The following is a 19,750-nucleotide window of genomic DNA, read 5'->3' as shown; positions in this document are numbered from 1 at the left end:
TTCGGGAGGGAAGGAATGGCAGGCGAGGCAGGGAAGGAGCGAGCAGGCCGTGGCAGGAGCCAGCCAGGCAGGAGACAGACATTCCATCCCGATCTTCCACGCGTCTGCTCGTACCCAACACTGACCTCAACTTTCAACTCTCATGTCTGTTGTTCCTGCGGCAACATTGATCTGCGGCACGCGACGCCCCTGCCCTACCTGCGAAGTGCACTTTCCAATTCCGCCGCCCTTCCCCTCCCGTCGCCCAACGGCTGCAAACGCTCTCTGCGGCTAGTGGCGCGCGCGTTCACGCACGAGACCTGCGAATCGCCCCTCCTAAAAACACCGCTCCCACACCCGCATCCGCTCACCTGTCTCCCGCCGCCGCTGCTTCTCCGAATCCTCTTCCCCCCGCGCATCGCATCACATCTCTTCTTCCTCACAAGCAGAGTCCAACGTCGCATGAGAATTACATTGCAGCACAAACACACGCACATCCGCCCCCGTCTCCAACATCATGGCGGCCGACACTGTGGCTCCGGGTAGGTGGATGCAGAAACACAACCCTCCCCTGTTTACTCCCACCCGTGGGCACGTCTCACCCTTCCTATGTACTGACCGTTTGTTCGTGCTTGCAAACAGAGCGCCACCAGCCTCCGACCCATCTTAACCTCAACCTCTCCTCCAACAACCCCTTCCGCAAGCGACTCAGTTCCCACTCCAACTCGCCTCGCAGCGTAGATCCGACCATGCAACAATTCCCTTTCCACGCGAATAACCCGCCCACTACCACCCTCGCCTCCAAAAACCCCTTTCTCGACCCCAGCGAGAACAAGCAGCAGCCCGTGACGAGCAATACCACCGCCGTGGATGACATCTTTGTAAGTACATCCCCTTGCTCTGCCCTCATGTGCACGCGACGGGAGGATGGTTGGGGACTTCATTCAATGGCTGCGCGGAGAGGTGCGCTTGGCAGATGCAGTTGTTGCCGCATGTCGTGGAACCCTGCCCACCACGGCACCCCTTACCCGCTGAACACCACCTCGCCCACTCAAACGCCAACCACTCCACCATGGACCGCTTTCACACCTTTTGCGAGCTATTCGCTGATTTTCCCACCCTGCAGCGCGAGATGTCAGTCTCCAATGAGAAAGACAAGCCGGCCTTCTCGAACGGTAAGCCCTCTCCCCGCAGCCGCATGCCAGTGATGTCCAGACCCCTCTAACCCGACGCAGGACCCCTCCCTAAGAGAGCAGGTACACAAGGCCCGCAACAACGACCTCCGCCCCTCGACGACAGACGCGACCGACCTGCACCGCGTGGACCCCCGCGCCCCGGCGATAGCCCAGTGAAGCGACCGACCGAACACCGTCGTCGAGCCTCAGAATCATCGGTGATGGAAGCCGAACGAAAGGATCGCCATGGCCGATCTGAGCGTCCGGGTGACCGCTCCGATCGCCCCACACGCACCGAGTCGGAAGAGCGCAGGCGCCGCGAAAGACGCCGTGAACGTGAAGAGCGGCATAAACGTGAAAAAGAACGAATCGCGGCTGGCGGAAAGCCGCGAAAAGGCCAACGCCATTTGGATCTTATTGACAAGTTGGATGTCACCGGGGTATACGGCCAAGGATGTGCGTATGACGCCGGGATTGCACGCAGAGAGCATCGTTCTAACCATACATTGACTACAGTATTCCATCACGACGGCCCCTTCGACGCATGCAACCCTGCGCGTAATGCGAAGAAAGACCGCCGAGCCCCTATGCAAGCCTTCCCTGAGGGCTCCATGAACATGGCCCTCGGAGGCTCGGGCCCCAACCGCAGCCGCGTCGACCTGGACAAACTCTACGGCCGGGTGGAGGAGAGCTTTAACGACTACGGCGCGACTCGCAAAGCGGACACCACCTCGCGACCCCAAGGACCACCAGAACGAGGCGAGCAAACGCCATACTTCCACTCTACGGATCGCACCGAGCCAGTTCACGGCGTCGAAAGCACCGGACTGGGCACCTCGACATTCCTCGAAGGCGCGCCGGCGAGCAAGAGTGCGCTCCAACGCCACGAATCCGACGAGAACGCCATCGATTCCACCCTAGGCGGTGGCCTGCAGCGGAAGAAATCCCTCGCTCAGCGTCTGCGCGGCATGTCCGCCTCTCAAGCCCGACCAGCCAATCTCGGCAAATCCCTCCGCACCCCGGAGTCGCGATGGAACGGCGGGCCAGTCGAGCTCTCCGACGGCCCAGCGCGAGCCACCAGCGCCGGCGGGCCGGCCAAAGCAGTGTACACGAAGGAGAACGAAGTCAACGTCTTCGACAACGAGTACGACCGCGCGTTCGAACGGAGAGGCACGGAGATCAAGTTCGCGCAGCAGGAAAAGCCGACTTTGTCCTACAACCGGGCACCTGCCAGTCCGCGCGGGGACGGTCTGACTCGCAGTGTGACGGCGGAGGCGGCCATTGCCAGTCCTACCGAGGAGAAGCCGAGTGTTGGCGGCGGACTGCTGAATCGCATGAAGTCGCTCAAGGGCGGCAGGAGGGCACGGCCGGAGCGGAAGGATTCGACTTCGTGAGGAAGTTCTTGCATCAAAGAGTGTCTTGTTAGTTTCGGCATCGTGTAAGAGTGGGCAGAGTGTTTAGGATAGAGGCTCCCGGATGGCAAAAATTGGAAAAATGGCATTGCGAGCGCATTGGATGCAGAGTGGAAGGCGGAAGGCCTCTGGTCGAGATGAGATGCTAGTCATGGGGCCAGCTGGTTGGTCGCAGACCGCATCGCATGCTCCGTCGGCCATTGGATATGGGCGCGGGTTTCGTTTGTCTCGTCAGTTTCATGTCCATTCCCATCATATCCATTCCGCAGAGAATAGGGGATCAAGAATAGAGGCGGGCGTCTCGTTGACGAACGTGCGCTTGCTCAATGACAAACTAATTCCAAATTTCGCTTCTCAATACATGTATTCATTCCTTGCCTGTCTGGTGAATCTGACGGAGACCCGGCACTTTCTCCAAACGCCAAACACCTTCGCTCTAAACGCTGAAGCGGCCCAACATGCCATAACCATGTCGGGGAACCCACTGATCGGCCTCGAGTAACCCATCACTCCCTAAAGTCATACCCGCACTTGACACACTTGTAAAACGTCGTCATGGGCTCATCAGCACTACGCAACTGCGCCTGCTTGAAAAACGCCTCGCCGCCATCACATCCGTCACGGGGACATTGGACTACACACAGAACAAATCAGCACCGTTCCAGAAGGGAGCACAAACGGCGGAGAAAGTGGTGAAACTCACTAGGCGTCTTGTCCACATTCGCCCAGCTGTCCGCGCCGCCCAGCACGTCCTCGATGGCTTTGGACTCGAACGTCTTGCGCTCAAAGTACCGCCGGTCCAGCAGCATTTGGTAGGGGCAGGTGCGGCATTCGAAGCGGTTCTTTTCGCCTGCTCCGGCCGCGAGGTCGGAGGGGCTGCACTGGGTTGAGGGCAGGGTGGTGACTATTAGGATGTTGCTGCAGGAGGGGCAGACTGTGTTGTTTTCCGGTTAGTTTGGGGAGCTTGAAGGGGATGTTGGGGGTGGACGGACAGAGGAGCATTTTGATTGGTTTGGTGGTTTGACTTGTACTCGCGTTGGTAGAGGTTGCTGTATGGACGATGAATTGAGGTGCAAGTCGGAGTGATTGATTAGAGTTTGATGCCACAAATTTTGTCGCGGCGGAGGCAGGTGCAGCCGCCGACACTGCGCCAGGCTGGCGTCGTCAACCTCACCCCAGGGGACTCGCACACTCCAAACGCCAATCTCCTTGAACCACCTCCTGCACCCACAATGTGGTGACGCCATTCTCGACCACATCACCGCCACCTCCGTCCACTTCCGCTCGCACCCACCACGCCAATCTCCCCACCCACACCCTCTCCATCGAACGAGAATGGCCGACGAAGGCGCCACCCCCCGCGAACTCCTCATCGAATCCACCCGCCGCAACAACACCCACCTCCTCCACGAACTCCTCCAAGGGCCCCCTTTCGCCTCCCAACCAGCAGCAATAGCGCACTTCCTCAACACCACGACCGACGCCCTGGGCGCCAGCGCGCTGCACATTGCCGCGCAGCACGGCAGCTACGACGTCCTGGACGTCATCCTCGACCAGGAGGGCGTGGAGATTGACGGGCAGGAGAAGCGGGACGGCGACACGTGTTTGCATCGCGCGGTGCGGTTTGCGAACGAGGGGGGCCATGCGGAGAGGGGGTTGGCGGTGGTGGAGATTTTGGTGGATGCGGGGTGTGATCCGCGGTGAGTTCGGGTTTCCCTTCCATCTTGTGGCTTTTTGGTTGGGTTGAGATGAGGATGCGGGACTGATTGGTGGCTGCAGGATACGGAACAAGGCGAAGCTCCGGCCTATTGATCTCGCAGACCCGCGGAATACGGAGTTGCGTTCCATGCTGCAGAAGGCGGAACTCGCTATGAGCATGGGCGGGGATGTGGTGGTCGACGATGACGACGATGATGACCGTCCCAATGGACCGGGGAGTGAGAGTGATTAACGACTTGAGCATTACATCGAGGGGGACGGTCTGAGCAACAGCTCGGCACTGGCCGGGCAGCATGAGTAGGAGATGTAGATGCGTATGGGGACGAGAGTCGCGACAATTGAGATTGCCGGACCATTCCGGCCCATGAGAATCACGAGGGCCGTCCTGGATCAACAACCGAGCCGGCATGTGGTTGTGTGAAGCGTTCAGTGCATAGCATGCAGCCTTACTCAAACTAGACATACTACGGACAGATCCAAGTCCCCAACACCTGCACTCTCAACCATCGCCTTCGCATTCCGACTTCATCCCCTCTGCAAAGCCCCAGCTCTCCTTATTCCCACTTGATGTCTTCAGCCACGGCGATCAGAGCGGCGGCTAAATGAAGCGCTTCCTGCGGACTCGCAACCTCCCCCGTAACCCCCGACACCGCATTCTTCAGGCTGTCGAACGCATCGACAGTAGAGTTGTCAGCCACAGCTGCGTCGACAGCGAACCACTTGCCCTCTACGTTCTCTCCCTCTTCGCTAAGCGGCACGAAGAGCTTGCCGTAGTGCACGCCTGGCTTGCGTTGCTCCTACGCCCAACACACGTCAGCGTCGACTTCCTAGTATCAACGAGCACCACTTCACTAACCCCGACGCCAGTGACCAGTCCCTCACGGCTGAAATTCTTGGCTTCGTTCTCGAAGACAGCGCCGTGGTAGCCGATAGGCGCGCTCAGTCGTGAATCAAGGCGGACATTCATGCCGTCCACCACCGACATGTCGTGCACTGAGGGACTGTCGAGTTGAAACGTCAGCTGGCTAGGGCCTCACAGTAGGATCTCGCAGCACCAGCACTGGTGACAGAGACGTACTCGTCCACGTGAAAGTGCAGCATCACCGGGAGCGGAGCATCGTGCTGGATGGCAATTCCGTCGAGGTCTCGGTGTGCGTGACCGGCGAAGTAACCGAGGAGCCCGAGGGCGACGGCCCCCCATATTGCGGGTCCGAGAGCTACCCAGAGCATTATGGTGTTGGAGGGTAGGGATGGATGGACGAGGGGGTTGGTGGTGGGGAGGAAGGTGGAAGGTGCAGGGAAGGGTAGGGGGAGGAGAATAAATAGCTGCGCTGGGCGAGATGCCAGACGTTCACGCCAAGGAGCAGCAGTGTGCGCTTACCTTTTGATACTCGTAACTCGTGCGTTGAGGTGGTAAGCAAATAGAGTGATGGACGTGGATGGATGGATTGTAGATGGCTAGTGTGGTGGCGATGGTACCAGTCATGAAGCAGTGCATCACATGCTTTACTTCCCCTGACAGACGCCAGCATCCATTCTGACCTTCCCAGCGGCGCTCAGAAGACCTGCTCTCAGATCTCACACAAAATATCATGACACACGTGAGTCGTCAATCCCGTCAAAGCTGCTCAGACATTTTCCGCGAAGCGCGTGCTCCGACTCTCAGACGTCGGCGTCCCGCTCCGACTAATCTGAGGTGGCGTCTGAGTTCCTCCGGTGCTGGTGTACGGATAAAGGCCTCTCCCGGGCATGGGTGGATATGATTGTTGGTGATCCTGTGCGCTAGGAGAAGGAAGAGGAGAAGGCGCGCCAGTGGACGTCAAATACGGCCCTGGACCGTGAACATTAGGCCTGCGCTGCGGCCCAGGCGACAGCGTCCACGTAGTATCCGGCGGTGAATCGGCGAACGGGTTTAGATCGGGAGAGATGGAGCGGGGATGCGAGGATTCGCCGTTGCCGCCGTAGTGCCCTGAGCTGTCCCGGAAGAAGGATGTGCCGGTCAGATCGATGGGGTGAGATTGGTTCCAATGTGTGGCGGCCGCGGCGGCAATTTCGTCCCGGGTTAGGCCTTCGCTGAAGGCGGAGGGGAGCTTGCGGCCGGAGATTTTGGTGAAACCGCGCTCGCTGGGAGCGGGCTCTTGGACGCTTTTGTTGTGGTGACGGAAAAAGGCGGGCATGCCGTGCATCAGGGGAGAGAGGCCTGCCCGCTCCATCATACCGGACTGATTGGAATGCTGACCGAAATTGTGAGGTGGATTCGGATCATCCGGGAGTGCGAGACGCTTGTTCTGCGAGTTTCGTTTGTACCAGCGTACGAGCACTAGAGTGACGAGAAGAACGATGGCGATACCGGCAGCTCCACCGACAACTCCGCCAGCAATTGTGCCGGGAGGAGCCGGGGGCGGGTCGCTGCCCTGGTGATTTGCTCCGCTCGTCGCAAGAGAGGTTGTCGGCGCGGGAGTGGTTATCGGGGATGCGACAAAGACCGTGGCAGAGGAAAAGGGAGTCGTAAAGGTGGGCGTTTGGAAGATTTCCGACATGGCTGTGGATGTGATGGAATGAAGCGGGGTCTGATCCGTCGACATTTGACATTGACCGAAACGATCACAAATGGTCGATGTCTGCCCATCTCCGAAAGTCGTGGCGTATGGCTTGGTATTTCTGGTAATGGTCCGACGGTTGCTGTTTGTGAGCGTTGCCACGTAAGTGATCGGCAGGGTTGTGGAGTGCGAGGTGTGAGTCGCGTTCCTAGAGTTTGAAGGGAGTATCGAGGAGGAAGGGGAGGAGCTGGTGGCGTTGGCCGCGCCAGATGCAAGGTTGGAGGAGGGCGCGATGCTGCTTGAGCCTGTCGTTGCAGCGCCACTTGTGGGAGAGGGGGAAATGGAGCTCGGAAGGCTCGTAACGGGGGTGGCGCTGCTGAGAGCGCTATCGACAGTAATGGGGATGGAGTCGGAGCCGCTCAATCCGCGCCTGTGCATATTCGAGGGCGCAGAGGTATGGGGGAGGGCGTGCCGTTGTATCTGCAGGTGTATCTCTTCTATGCGTTGCGGTACCGATCGCGCGCCCGTGGCCTCAGCACGGGGCGTGGTGGTATTGGCATCATGCGTGGGGGTGGGGGTGGAGGTGATGTCGTGAGGGAGCAATGGTGACTGGGACAATCTACGCTTCTTCCGTGGCGGTGCCATGGTGCTAGACAGTCGGTGGGGTGCGCACGATTGCGCTCTTCGTCAATGTGTGAAGCGGCGAATGCAGTAGGAGATGGTGGGCTAGCGTGTAGCCGCAATCAGGCGATGTTCCGACACGGCAAGAGATGGATTTTTCTCCTGCAAGCCGGATGGAATGCTGCATTCGACGCGGTCAACGAATGGACGCCGGACCAGAGGCCGACAGGAGAAGGGCAGTGTTGACTTCGATCCTCTGCAATCCAGCGCAGAGGGAGAGAGAGAGAGAGAGAGAGGGGAGAGGGGAGGGGAGGCGGGGCGGTGGAGGGCGGAGGGTGGTAAGAGAGAGGGATGAGATGGAGGGAGGGGAGGGTCAGGCGTAGAGCGAGAGAGAGACACACTATCGACGGTATATTGCAGCGAAGTGCATGCTCGTTCGTGTGTGGGAGCGGAGCGGCGCACGGCCCCAAACTCTAATGACCTAATTTCCGACACCCACTCCCCTCTCTCTCCTTTGAAATTGAATGCGTGCAATCCTCGCAGCCACTGGCTTGTCCTTGGTCACTTCGTGTTGCACCTCATCCAAGTTCTTTGCATCGGTCGTCTCGTCAATCGATGCAAGAGACTCGGGGCATCATTCGGGGGTACATCTGTCATCGGGCTTGCCATGCAGGTCCCTGACCCTCGACTCCAACGCCTCTTTCTTTTTTGGGAAGCACTATCCATGCCTCTTTCCGCTTTCGTCGGTGCGTCTGTGCGTTCTGCCGGAGTGCCCTCCGCACCAGAGTTCTCGTCCATCGAGATCTGTCTTTTGATCTGTCCGAATCTGCACTCGAGAACGCGCATCCATGCCTTACAAAGCTCGTCTCATCCGGGAATTCCTTAAAGCAAATCTACCTCGCCCGTGCGGATCACCAGCTCTCTGGGGCCTGTCGCAGTCAAAGCGCGTGGCCATTGAGCGCGCAAGGGCCGGCTTCTACCAAACATCCAGCCTCTCATCTTCCCTCGTTCTATATTATTTCCGTGGTTCCGCTGCAGAATCTTTCCGCCTGCCAACGAGCATGACAGATGTCTTGTCCACGATTCGTTACCGCGAATTGCCCAACCTGACGTGTTCTACGACCTGAAATACACACTCTGACGACGCCTTGCAAGTCGCAGCCACCACACGACGATGTCAATGGACTGCGCCGCGTGCTAGCCGGGAGCTTGGCTAGAGCCACACTTTCAGCTGAGGCGCTGCATCTTCTAGGCTTCCATGCATTCATTCCAGGCTGCGGCATTCACGTTTCAGCTGCGACAATGCGTCCCAGGCTGCCATGTGTTGCAATCCCAGGCTGCAATCACTGCCCGCTGCAGCCAGACGTCAGTCTCTGGTCCTACATGATTGCAGCGTTGGCACACGCGGAAAGGATATCCTCTCCAGCGCTCTGCCAGCCCATTCTCACGAGTCTGTTCTCCGATATCCCCACCGCGCATTGAGGTCAAGCTCAGCCTAAGCATTGCCTATACGAGGTGTCAAGCGTGTTCAGCTGGTGATGCAGCATGCGATGAGATGGCCGTCGTGCCTGATTCCAAAGTCAATTCGTGATTCTTGCTGCCTTGACCGGGCGGGACACCGCCTTATTCAATTACGTAGCAATTTTACGACGGCGCCAGTGGTGTGCTGGGGCGCAGCTGGCTACGCTTGCCCCAGACCTTTTCTCGGAACCGAACACGACCACCTCGCGAGGGTCTTTGTCTCAGGCCTTTGTCTTGGCCACGAAAAGTCCAACATATATAATGTGCTCGCCGATCGCAACAAGGATGTAAGAGAAGCAATCCAGAATCATCATCATCCGCATCGTCGACCATGTTCTTCTCCTCTTTCGCCGCCGCCCTTCTCGTGGCCCGCGTGGCCGCCACTCCCACCCAAAAGGCCGCAACGACTACCACCACATCGCATTTCTTCCAGCCAACCGCCGGTTCAACATGGAACATCATGCTCAGTGACCTCCCCACCGTGGAAGATGCCAATCTCACCCAGTACTCGGTGTGGGACTACGACATGCTCGACGCGCCCGCCTCGCTCGTGCAAGCCTTCAAAGCCAAAGGCCACAAAGTCATCTGCTACTTCTCCGCCGGCACGTGGGAGAAATGGCGCGCCGACGCCGACCAGTTCCCCGCCGCCGCCCTTGGCCGCACCGTCGGCGGCTGGCCAAACGAGCGGTGGCTCAACACCAGCAATCCAGAGGTGCGCGACATCATGGTGGCGCGGATGAAGGTGGGGCAAGCGAAGGGATGCGACGGCGTGGACCCGGACAACATCGACGGGTATGAGAACAATACCGGCTTCGACATCACCGAGGACCAGGCGGTCGACTATGTGCAGTTTCTGCAGCGCACGGCCAACAGTCTCGGCATGGCGGCCGGGCTGAAGAACGGAGGGGACATCATCCCGCGCGTGATCAACGGGTCGGCGTGGAGCGTCAACGAGCAGTGCGTGCAGTACAACGAGTGCGAGCCCTATCAGGCCTTCATCAAGCAGAACAAGCCCGTCTTCCATCTGGAGTATACGAAGAAGGCGCCGGCACCCAAGTCGTTTGTCAAGAAGTCTTGCGACGATCCGCAGGCCAAGGGCTTCTCGACACTGGTCAAGCATTTGAGTCTGAACCAGTGGACCACCACTTGCAAGTGAGTTGTCGCTGCTTCTTTTGATGCTGCTTCTGAGGGGTTGATATGCTAATCTTCTCGCAAATAGTGGCAAGGTGACTGGTTGATTGCAACAGCCTGAGCACGTGGCGATGACGTAACGGTGGAGTGTAAACCGTAAACGAAGTGAATGCCTATAAAGATCTGTACATACATGTAGATATTCCTTTCCAAACCAAGGATCCATACCTTAATACATCTTTATCCATTCCGTGCGTCACGAGTCCTTATCAGGTCGTAGGTCACGTTCCCGCACTTCTCCCAAGGCGTCAGAAATCCAGCGCCTAAAGCGTTCCCTTGCGTACCTTAGTAACAACCTGGAGACTTCATCCTACTCGACTCCTGGCCATGCAATAACACCAACCCAAGAACAACCACCACACCATGCCGCCCGCCCTCGACATCTCCATCCCCACCACCTCCACCTCCACCCCCTCCGACACGAGCAGTAAACCCTACACCCTCTACCACGTCACCCTGCAACTGCCCATCCGCGCCCACACACTCCAAAAGCGATACACCGACTTTGCCAACCTGCACGCCGCCCTCGAGGCGCAAACAGGCGCCGCGCCGCCCGTCGCGCTCCCCGCGAAATCCTGGCTGCGGCGGACGGTGAACAATGCGGCGTTGGCGGAGGAGAGACGCAAAGGGTTACAGGCATATTTGAAGGGGATTATTGAGGCGGAGGACGCGAGGTGGAGGAGCAGTGCTGCGTGGCGGGGGTTTTTGAATTTGCCTGCTGGTGGGAGCACGTTGGGTGCGAATGGGGTGTTGTCTACTACGTCTGCTGCGAAGAGGCCGGGGAGCGGTAGTGGTGGTGCCGGCAGCGGCGCCGCTGATCCCAACGAGTGGCTGGATGTACATCGCGATTTGAAGACGCAGATTCAGAGTGCGAGGCAGTTGCTCAAGCAGCGCGAGGCAGCTACGAGTGCGCTACAGCAGCATTCTTTGGGGGCAGATGCGAAGGCTAGTTTGGTGCGGGCTGCGGCGGCGATCGCGCAGTTGGAGGATGGGTTGAGGGGATTAGGGGAGGGGAAGAAGTTGGGGGAGGGAGAGATGCGGCGGCGGAGAGATATGGTGGGAGCGGCGAAGAAGGAGGTAGAAGGGCTGGAGGGGGTATTGAGGAGTATGGCGAGTAAGAGCGCGAGTAGTGGCGGGAGGGCGGCGGATGGAGGGGGAGGAGCTGCTGCTGCAACAGAGGGAGACAGAGAGGGGCTGTGGAAGGGGACGGCGAATGCGAAGGCTGGTGGTCGCGTGCTGGGTGGACCACTGCGTGAGACGGAGCGGACGCGGGAGCAGGACAATACGGGGGTGCTGCAGGTGCAGAAGCAGATTATGCAGGAGCAGGAGGAGGACGTGATGGAGCTGGGCAAGACGGTGTCGCGGCTGAAGGACATGGGGATCATGATGGAGGAGGAGCTGACCATCCAGAACCAGATGTTGGGCATCACGGAGGGGGATGTCGATCGCTTGCAGGGCAAGATTAATGTGGCCAAAGGGCGGATCAAGAAGATTAGCTAGGAGGAGGCATGATGGGGGAGGGTTGTCTGCTTTGCTGCGTTCCAGCCCTTGCCAATGCATATAGCGAACATGATGCTGATGTGATGGCTTCTCGCGCTTTCTCCAATTACAAGGCTGTGTATCTGACATATATCGAATGGACGGTGGTGTTTCCAAAGCGCAAAAGCAACACTCTCCGTACACCCCATACCGATACCACCCACAGCAGCGGTAGAGTCCAGCACGATCACCAATGCTGACTGTGCGGCATCCGTCATCATCGGGCAGGAGCGATTTGTCAAGCCGAGCACGTCAGAGGGCAAGTCCAACCCTCGCTTTGCAATCCACCCGCAACCTGCATCTGCACCTCTGCCCGACCAGTATAAAACTCAAGCTGGCCACCGCACTGATCTTGACCCGCGCATCAAGAGCATCCCACATCCCACTCGTCACTCGACCCCAACATATGAACTTCCTGTAAGTGCCCCTCACCCCATATACCGAGAGAAGCTCCCACCCGACTAACCCGGGATTTTGCCGCGCAGACGCAACATCTTCAAGAGCCACTCTCCCAGCCCGCAAGATAGAATGGCAGCCAAGACGAAGGCGCAAGGCATCATCAACGAGCACCCCGTCGCCGTCTTCTCCAAATCCTGGTGCCCGTACTGCAAGGCGTCCAAGGCGCTGCTGTCCGAGCTGGGCGTCAAGCCGTACATTATCGAGCTGGATCAAGTCGGTGAGTGCGAGCACTCCTGCCTTCCTGTCGATAGACTCTCTCGTGAGGCTAGTGGCTGACTCAAACTGTGTGGATTGTAGAGGACGGCGCGGCCATCCAAGACGCCCTTGAGGAAATCACGCACCAGCGCAGCGTGCCCAATATCTTCATCGACCACAAGCATATTGGCGGCAACTCGGAGTTGCAGGCCAAGCGCTCGCAGCTGCCGCAGTTGTTGAAGGATGCGCATGCGATCTAGAGGATATGGAAATTGGATTGTGATAAAACGAGGAGGAGGGAAAATGGGGTATGATGACTATGTGCATCGAGGCAGATGAGAATATCCATTGAACATGCGATGTGTCGAGTGTCCATGTCCCCGTACGCCTCCGCGTGCTCTTTGAGTGCGGCGCAGTCGTTGTGCGCCTTCTGCCCTTCCCTCACGTGCATGCAGTATATCTCCGCTCACCGCAACGACTTAGCCTCCCCTCCGCGACCCAGACAATCGCCACCTCTGCTGTAAATCCTGCGCTCTCCTCGCCGCCTCAAGTCGCCGATCACTTTGTATTTGTCCCTGACTCTCCTCATACCCCGGCGGCGGCCGCACGTTGTAGGCGACGAAGTCAACATCGTCTTCCAACGGACTCACATCGCAGCTACTACTGTAATTTGCGGCGATCTGAGATGCTCTCTGATCAAGAAACGGCTGCGACGTCGGCGGTGCACCGCTATAATGAGGAGCAGATGCATGTGGAATGTCCCGAAGGCTGCTGAGCGGGTGTGCCGCGGGTGTCATTGGACTCACTGCTTCGAGGGGAGATGGAAGTTGTCGGCACGGGACTGAGACCCGGCTGTGAGGAATTGAAGCCCTGAGGGAAGATATGTGTGGTGACGAGGGAGTCGGCGCAAAAGGTGGCTCGGAGCCCAATCCCGTAGTCGCAAAAGCGAAGAGCATAAAATCTTCGTCGCTGGCAAAGGTGTTGCGATCGGGCACGGCGGTGGTGGAGTGCATGCGTCGCATCGTCGTGGTGGAGCGATGCGCTGGATCTCGCGTACATAGGTGGAGGTACGGGTCGTTTGGCGTAGGTGTCATCAGCTCGTCTGGTGCGCTGTAGGTGCTCCATCGGTTTGTAGAGGAGCTCGCGTCGGGGACGAATAATGTGAGATCCATATGGGAAATTGGAGTGATGACCTGATCGCTCTCCTCCGCCACTCCAGACCCCTCAGAGCCAAGCGCTCGTCTCTTGCGTCCACTGGGGTCCTGATAACCCTCTCTTGCTCGTCGGGAGTACGACACTACCGGCCGTCGCTCTGCTGTGGACATCATTCCCACTACTCCAGGCCAGTGACGAGATCGCTGCGTCTCGTAAGAACGAAGAAGAAAAGGAGAGCAAGGTAAAGACAGCATGAGCATGGAATAGACGTATGAAATGCGACCGGAAGAAAGGAAAAGAGACAACCAGGCCACAGCATCAAACCGATTGGGCGTCGCATCGTATCTGCACTGCGAGCATCGTCCCATCCATCCATGCTACCATGTCGAGATCTAAGCCGCGCGGGGAAATAGGCTCTCGTAACGTCCGTAGCAAGACACAACCATGCACCTCGCCGGTTTTGGTGTCTGCCTGGAGAACCAAGCAATGCCTCTGCAGGGAGGACTAACCGCTCTAGCACCCACCTACCACTGTACTATTCGCGGATCAATCAGAGGAGCAAATTGCGCCGCTATTCCTTCGGCCGAGACGATGGAGCGGCGCAGGAATGCTGCTCCCACGTGGGATGGCGTTGGTGCTCATCCGCGGCCGTAACGCTTCCACGCCGTTGCCAACCTCAGCTCGTATTCTCGCCTTCCCCGCGTGGTTCGTATAAGCACGCCAGGGAAGTCCGAGACATGCATCCCACTGATCAGACTGGGTGTGTGTTTGGTGTAACACGAGTCAGCGGCCGACGACAGGACCACGGCGATGGTCGGCAAAATGAATGCTGGGTTGGATGAGGAGTGTGGCGATGCAAGGGTGAAAGTTGGTGTGAGGTCAAAAATAGAATTCACGCCCGCCAGTGCATCCTTAATTTTACCACCTCAGGCAGCACTCATCTCGTTGACTTCAGCCTGATGCTCGAATACGGCCAAAACTGTTTGGATGGAGTCGTACGTAAGAAAGTCACTCTGCCATTGCAGAGCCTCAACTGCCATAGTGTTAAAGCACAATCACGGGAACGTGTCTTCCGCCTAGGGTATATCCTCCATCAACACCCGCCCTCCCATCCATCGTCCCAGTCGAAGCTTGCCTAGAGCTCGTCGTCCGTGGTGGAATCCGCATCATCCCCCACAGCCTTTTCAGGCGTCGTCTGGGTCTTCGCTCCTTCTCCCTCCTCCTCCTCCTCCTCCTCCTCCTCCTCCTCCTCCACCTCGCTATCGGACTCGCGCGCCGTCTCAAACCCATCGTCGACATCCATTTGCTCCTCTTTGTACTTCACCACAACGCCTTCCGTAGCCAGACGCGCCTCTCGCAGCTCCTCAAGCTCGCTCGCAACGATCTTCTGAAAAGCACCATCGGCGTCAGTAATAGCATCGTCGACCTCGCGACGCAGCGCCCGCTCCTCGCGCGGCATGATCGACTGTGCCACGCTCACGCCGCCAATAACACGCATGTAGTCGCCCTTCATGCTCACGTACACACTATCCACCCGATCCAGCATGTGCTTACGCACTTGGCTGACCAGCGTGGACAGACTGCTGCGCACCTGCTCACACGCATTGTTGAACATGGACACCTTGGTGTGATCCACGTGCTGCTCCATGTACGACTTCATGCGCTTGAAGCAGCCCATGCCACTCTCGTTTGCACAGTAATCGTACGCGGGGCCCATGCAGTTCGTGATGACCGGGGTGAATTCTCGGTTGATGTCGCGTCGGCCTTCGTTGATCGAGGTGATGGCCGTGGCAATCAGATCGTCCAAGATTGCTTGGTAGGTGGTCAACTGATTGCGAAGCAGGCTAATCCGGCCAACACCGTGTCCTTTGTCCATGCAACGGGCTTCCACCGCGGCATGGAACTTTTGCAGCAGACCCGTACCAGTCCTGGTGAAGGTCTGTAGGATGTTTGGCAAACGTCTATGGAACGCTCGCTCTCAGCCGGAGGCAAGCTGCTTCTGCACGGGATCGAAAAGCTGTTGATTGAAGTCCTGAAGTCCCGACGCACCGGCGAAGACTCCACTCCGACGAATGGTCGCGCGGTGTGTAGAGAAGTGCAGACCGCCTGCGTCGCGATGTGCGCCCCATTTGTTCGCCGTAGGCACAGCATCATTCGCAGCCGTCGCGATGGCAGGGCCGAATTTGTCGAACAGATGCTCGTTAAGCGTCTCCAGGATATCGTCAAGCTTGTCAATCACTGCGGTCTGCAACGCCTTCTCAAGCTCCTTGAGCTTGCGGTCGAGAAAGCTTTGCCTTTGGCGGCGGCAAGAAGGCCCGCCGCTTCTCCAGACATGCGAATCGACGACATCGCGGACTCCGCGATTTAAGTTGCCGTGAGACTCAACAAGGCTGAAACACACAGACAGAGCCGGTCGATCTGAAGGGGGTGGTTAAGACCTTCATAAAGTGACTGAAAATGTGAGTCAATCGACACCCGAGACGTACGTGTGCCCGACTCAGGTGAATGCCAGGCTCCCAAGCCAGAGGATTGGGTGGAGTGAGGCGACGAGGCGAGCGCTCCCCGGGAGACGCGACGCAAACAATAGGCCAAGAGCGGGGCATGAAAGTCGTGGGACGGAATGGCCAAGCGATCGCTGCGACGTCACCTGGTCACATCTCAGCTCACATCAGCAGCCCAGCCGCCAGCTCTTCGCGGTTTCAGCCCTGGCAATTCACAGGTCGATCTTCATTGGCCTCGCGGGTGTTTGTGGAGATTTATGCGTAGGCTATGCTTACCAGCCCTAACAACCATATGGGTCTTTGTCGAAGGAGCGCCGCGGCTGACCACGCATGGACACGGTAGCGCACGGCCAGGGACCGTCAGATGTGTATAAGAGGAGTCTGCCTGATCTTGACTTTCCATCTAGTGAGTCGATTCTCGAATCTGTTCTTCATTCTCTTTCGTATTACGTTTCTGCTGCAACCCAGTATGCCCGTGCGAGTCGCAGTCATCGGGGGCGGGGTTGTCGGCCTCATGGCTCTGAAGAACTTCCGCGAAGACGGTTTCGATGCAACGCTGTACGAGGGCCGAGCGTGGGTGGGAGGACTGTGGAAGTACTCCGACGACGAATGGCTTTCGACGGCGGAAAACACGAAATTCAACAGCAGCAAGTTCCGCACCGCCATCCCGGACTTTCCCTTCTCCAAGCACGTCGACGATTTCCCCACCGCGTCGCAGCTGTACGAATATCTCAATGCCTACTGTCAGCACTTTGATCTGTGGCCGCATGTCAAGCTCAGCAGTCGAGTGACGTCGGTCAAGCGATCTGGGGAACGGTGGGCGCTGGAAGTGACTCCCAACGATGCGCCATCCTATACCGCTCATTACGATAAAGTTGCGTTTGCGTGTGGATCGTTCACCTCACCCCGACAGCCTACTCTCGATGGCATTGACCAGTTCAAAGGTCGCGCGTTGCACGCAGTCAACTTTCACAACCCGTCACAATTCGAAGGACAGAATGTGTTGGTGGTAGGAGCACATGCGTCTGCTCAAGACGTGGTAGCACAGCTGTCGGAACATGCATCCCACGTATACCTGTCGCATCGGTCGGGTGTTCTTTTGGTAGGTCGCAGTGCAGTACTTGGCCGACGCCGAGAGCTAATTTCTCTTCCAGCTCTCGCGTTACTCCTCAGATGGCTCCGTATACGATCGAATGCCCCCGCTCAACTTTACGATCTTTACTTTGTATTTGCAGACCTGGTTCCCAAACCTTTTCACTTGGATGATGGATAGTCTGATCGGGATGATGGCGAAGAAGAGTTTTCCGACTCAGCCTGCTTCCCTTGGCTCCCTCTTGACGACCAAGGCCCCCTCAATCGCGGTAGCGGCACCACTCATCGCCTCCGAGCTCTATCCGCATTTTGAGTCTGGCTTCTGCGAAGGCGTCCCTGGGATTCGCAAAATCTCCGGGCCGAGAAGCATCGAGTTGACATCCGACCGTACGTTGGACAATGTGGACGCGATCGTTTATTGCACGGGATACCACATGACAATACCCGTGGAAATGGAATCGTCACTCAACCCTTACGCATATCCAGGATCGTCTGCCAATCTCTATCGGCAGATTTTCCCCCTCCATCCCGACCCAGACATCCGCAATTCCCTGGCTTTTCTAGGCCAAGCTGCCGTTCCCCTCCCCGGCTTTGCACAGCACGAGATGGTCAGCATGTGCATCTCTCAAGTCTGGCGTGGCAAATCCCGCTTGCCTCCGCTTGCAGAGATGCAGAGGTGGCACCGCAACATCCAGGCTTGGAGAGCGGATCAAACGAAACGATACCAGGCCCAGAGTACCTTTTACCCCGTCTTCGTTCCCATGGCAGACCATCTCGCGTGGATGGACTCCTGCGCGGGCCTGGGCATGCGTCGACACTTTGGGCTGTTGTCGCGGTGGACGAATTGGGAGGCGTGGAAGTTCTGGTGGAACGATCGGGAGCTCTACAACCTATGCCTGACGGGCTTGTCGTCGCCGGCGATCTTTCGGCTCTTCGACGAAGGCAAGCGGAAGGCTTGGGCTGGCGCACGAAAGCAGATCCTGCTAGATAATGAAAGCGTGAAGCTTCAGCAGCAGGAGCGACAGAAGCAGTTGCAGGCGAAAAAGGAAATATAGTGTTGGAGGTCAAATGAGAGAATGAAATGGACAATTTGCCTTCTAATACTCGTGCAGACAAGATCAGCATGCTCTACATTGCCGCCGCTCGTATCAAAATCTCTGCAACCCGGTCTGGCTGACTGACATATGGCGTATGAGCCGCATCGATCCATTCGTGGGGTACATCTTGCCACCAAGCTTCCTGCACGGCCGGGGGAATCGACTGATCCTGTTTGCATAGCAACGCGGAGACAGGCGTTTTCAGCCAACTCTCGGAAGTTATGACTCCCTCTATCCCCGGGTCATACACCGGCTCTAGAGCATCGACCCAATGCTGAGCCGCGTCTGGCGGGAGATCGTTGAAAAAGACTTGCCCTGCGTTTGCGATGTATAACATGCCATCGTCCTGTAGGCCAGGTCAGAAGATCAACGCTGACGCCAATACGTAAAGCAACTCACATCTACACTAAACCCAGGAGTCATGTCCACAAGAGCTTGAGACCTCACATCGATTGGTACATGTGGTGGGAGGCGGAAGGCGGCAATGAAAACCGTCCTGATCAATTTCCCTTTGCTCGCGGCCACCTCCGGGTCCGTTACGAGGCGATTCAAGGCTTCGGCAGTGCCGATACCGCCGTAGCTATGCGCGACTAGACAGACGTCGTTGCCGGATTGTAGTTCTTGGCGCACGGCTTGAAAGATGACCTCCACATTATCCGCGAAGGCTGGTCTGGGGGATTTAAGGCCGACCGTTGCGAGTTGGACGGTTCTCGCAGGGTAGTTGTGCTGGCCCAGCGCCTTGACGAGCGGTGCCATGTGCGTTGTCGTATGCCATGATCCTGGAACAAGGATGAATGTCGTGGCCATGGTCAGGTAAATGTTCAAGATAGAGAAATCTGAGCGAAAACGAGAGGATCGAATGGAGAGCTACACCAATGAGTGTAGGGAGGGGGGGATTGATAGTTCGACCAAGTGGTGTGCAAGAATGCCTTATATAATGATTATGCAAGCAAGAGGCTAATGCCATGAAGCTGAGATGAGTGGAGTAGAAGACCCTCTCATTAAGTGCCTCAGCATCAGCGTCACCGTCCGCATCCGACCGTCCGGAAGGGCGGGTCTCGCTAAACGGCCGCTCATGCTGCTAAGGGGTGCTTGGAATCTTCTAAGTAGAGCGTAAATTGACTCCGAGCGCGGCTAAGGCTCCCGCCGGACTTGGTGAGGCTGATGTTAGAAGCCAGCTCCAACGAAGGTGTTGGTGTGGCTAGCTGCTTCACGTGAGGTTCAAAGCAGCAGAAGCTCTCCTTCTCGCAAATCGTGACGTAGAGTCGTACATAGCTGATTGTAGACAACGAAACGGCGTTTTGGAGACACTTGTGTAGAGAGAGTGAGAGAGAGAGCCCAAGAGAGGAAGTCGGACACTTCCCGAACTGGCTTCTTGCTGACTGGACCTTCCAGGCTCACGGCGCACTAGGGTTGTCAACCCTAACAGGCATCCTTCCATTCTGACCACCGCACGCTTCTTTGGATGGTACCGCTTGCGACTCTCTTCTCCACCAGCCTCGACATATGCTCGCCAAACGATTGGTCCTCCCTCGCAGCAGTTCACATTACCTA

General features: G+C 57.6%; 12 protein-coding genes across 12 annotated transcripts; 6 read left to right on the top strand and 6 right to left on the bottom strand.

Moving 5' to 3' along the window:
- Positions 1-8: 8 nt before the first annotated feature.
- BDY17DRAFT_295218 (Pal1 cell morphology protein-domain-containing protein) lies at positions 9-2,863 on the top strand. The gene is made up of 5 exons (XM_033733262.1): positions 9-521; positions 622-860; positions 1,106-1,154; positions 1,215-1,610; positions 1,671-2,863. Exons 1-5 carry the CDS (start codon positions 497-499, stop codon positions 2,546-2,548), a joined length of 1,587 nt encoding a protein of 528 aa, XP_033590787.1. The 5' UTR covers positions 9-496; the 3' UTR covers positions 2,549-2,863.
- Positions 2,864-3,072: 209 nt separating this feature from the next.
- On the bottom strand, positions 3,073-3,568 carry BDY17DRAFT_323084 (DNA-directed RNA polymerase III subunit RPC10; the record flags this gene model as incomplete). Its single annotated transcript, XM_033736943.1, has 3 exons — positions 3,073-3,200; positions 3,270-3,500; positions 3,559-3,568. 3 exons carry the CDS (start codon positions 3,566-3,568, stop codon positions 3,073-3,075), a joined length of 369 nt encoding a protein of 122 aa, XP_033590786.1.
- A 333-nt stretch (positions 3,569-3,901) lies between these two features.
- Positions 3,902-4,764, top strand: BDY17DRAFT_278738 (uncharacterized protein; the record flags this gene model as incomplete). Its single annotated transcript, XM_033732019.1, has 2 exons — positions 3,902-4,266; positions 4,346-4,764. The coding sequence occupies 2 exons, from the start codon at positions 3,902-3,904 to the stop codon at positions 4,515-4,517; spliced, it is 537 nt and encodes a 178-aa protein (XP_033590785.1). The 3' UTR covers positions 4,518-4,764.
- BDY17DRAFT_295213 (uncharacterized protein) lies at positions 4,765-5,713 on the bottom strand. The gene is made up of 3 exons (XM_033733261.1): positions 5,364-5,713; positions 5,142-5,286; positions 4,765-5,082 (listed from the first exon to the last, which is right to left on the bottom strand). The coding sequence occupies exons 1-3, from the start codon at positions 5,513-5,515 to the stop codon at positions 4,840-4,842; spliced, it is 540 nt and encodes a 179-aa protein (XP_033590784.1). The 5' UTR covers positions 5,516-5,713; the 3' UTR covers positions 4,765-4,839.
- BDY17DRAFT_295208 (uncharacterized protein) lies at positions 5,714-7,845 on the bottom strand. The gene has a single exon (XM_033733260.1). The coding sequence runs from the start codon at positions 7,468-7,470 to the stop codon at positions 5,914-5,916; it is 1,557 nt and encodes a 518-aa protein (XP_033590783.1). The 5' UTR covers positions 7,471-7,845; the 3' UTR covers positions 5,714-5,913.
- A 1,648-nt stretch (positions 7,846-9,493) lies between these two features.
- On the top strand, positions 9,494-10,123 carry BDY17DRAFT_248238 (glycoside hydrolase superfamily; the record flags this gene model as incomplete). Its single annotated transcript, XM_033730891.1, has 1 exon — positions 9,494-10,123. One exon carries the CDS (start codon positions 9,494-9,496, stop codon positions 10,121-10,123), a length of 630 nt encoding a protein of 209 aa, XP_033590782.1.
- Positions 10,124-10,317: 194 nt separating this feature from the next.
- On the top strand, positions 10,318-11,796 carry BDY17DRAFT_123896 (Phox homologous domain-containing protein). Its single transcript, XM_033729338.1, has 2 exons — positions 10,318-10,374; positions 10,448-11,796. Exon 2 carries the CDS (start codon positions 10,522-10,524, stop codon positions 11,656-11,658), a length of 1,137 nt encoding a protein of 378 aa, XP_033590781.1. The 5' UTR covers positions 10,318-10,374; positions 10,448-10,521; the 3' UTR covers positions 11,659-11,796.
- Positions 11,797-12,225: 429 nt separating this feature from the next.
- BDY17DRAFT_309497 (putative P450 monooxygenase) lies at positions 12,226-12,611 on the top strand (the record flags this gene model as incomplete). The annotated part of the gene is made up of 2 exons (XM_033735338.1): positions 12,226-12,373; positions 12,454-12,611. The coding sequence occupies 2 exons, from the start codon at positions 12,226-12,228 to the stop codon at positions 12,609-12,611; spliced, it is 306 nt and encodes a 101-aa protein (XP_033590780.1).
- Positions 12,593-14,066, bottom strand: BDY17DRAFT_123863 (uncharacterized protein). Its single transcript, XM_033729337.1, has one exon. It carries the CDS (start codon positions 13,872-13,874, stop codon positions 12,831-12,833), a length of 1,044 nt encoding a protein of 347 aa, XP_033590779.1. The 5' UTR covers positions 13,875-14,066; the 3' UTR covers positions 12,593-12,830.
- A 575-nt stretch (positions 14,067-14,641) lies between these two features.
- On the bottom strand, positions 14,642-15,855 carry BDY17DRAFT_323077 (uncharacterized protein; the record flags this gene model as incomplete). The annotated part of the gene is made up of 3 exons (XM_033736942.1): positions 14,642-15,445; positions 15,512-15,800; positions 15,851-15,855. The coding sequence occupies 3 exons, from the start codon at positions 15,853-15,855 to the stop codon at positions 14,642-14,644; spliced, it is 1,098 nt and encodes a 365-aa protein (XP_033590778.1).
- Positions 15,856-16,419: 564 nt separating this feature from the next.
- Positions 16,420-18,187, top strand: BDY17DRAFT_345010 (flavin-containing monooxygenase-like protein). The gene is made up of 2 exons (XM_033738074.1): positions 16,420-17,109; positions 17,162-18,187. Exons 1-2 carry the CDS (start codon positions 16,477-16,479, stop codon positions 18,152-18,154), a joined length of 1,626 nt encoding a protein of 541 aa, XP_033590777.1. The 5' UTR covers positions 16,420-16,476; the 3' UTR covers positions 18,155-18,187.
- On the bottom strand, positions 18,188-19,128 carry BDY17DRAFT_345009 (Alpha/Beta hydrolase protein). The gene is made up of 2 exons (XM_033738073.1): positions 18,596-19,128; positions 18,188-18,542 (listed from the first exon to the last, which is right to left on the bottom strand). The coding sequence occupies exons 1-2, from the start codon at positions 19,001-19,003 to the stop codon at positions 18,228-18,230; spliced, it is 723 nt and encodes a 240-aa protein (XP_033590776.1). The 5' UTR covers positions 19,004-19,128; the 3' UTR covers positions 18,188-18,227.
- Positions 19,129-19,750: the final 622 nt, after the last annotated feature.

The sequence above is a fragment of the Neohortaea acidophila genome (genome assembly GCF_010093505.1).
Source record: "Neohortaea acidophila strain CBS 113389 unplaced genomic scaffold BDY17scaffold_4, whole genome shotgun sequence".
Classification (NCBI taxonomy): Eukaryota; Fungi; Ascomycota; class Dothideomycetes; order Mycosphaerellales; family Teratosphaeriaceae; genus Neohortaea; species Neohortaea acidophila.
The sequence above is the reverse complement of the archived record's forward strand: the minus strand, read 5'-3'. Positions and strand labels throughout refer to the sequence as shown.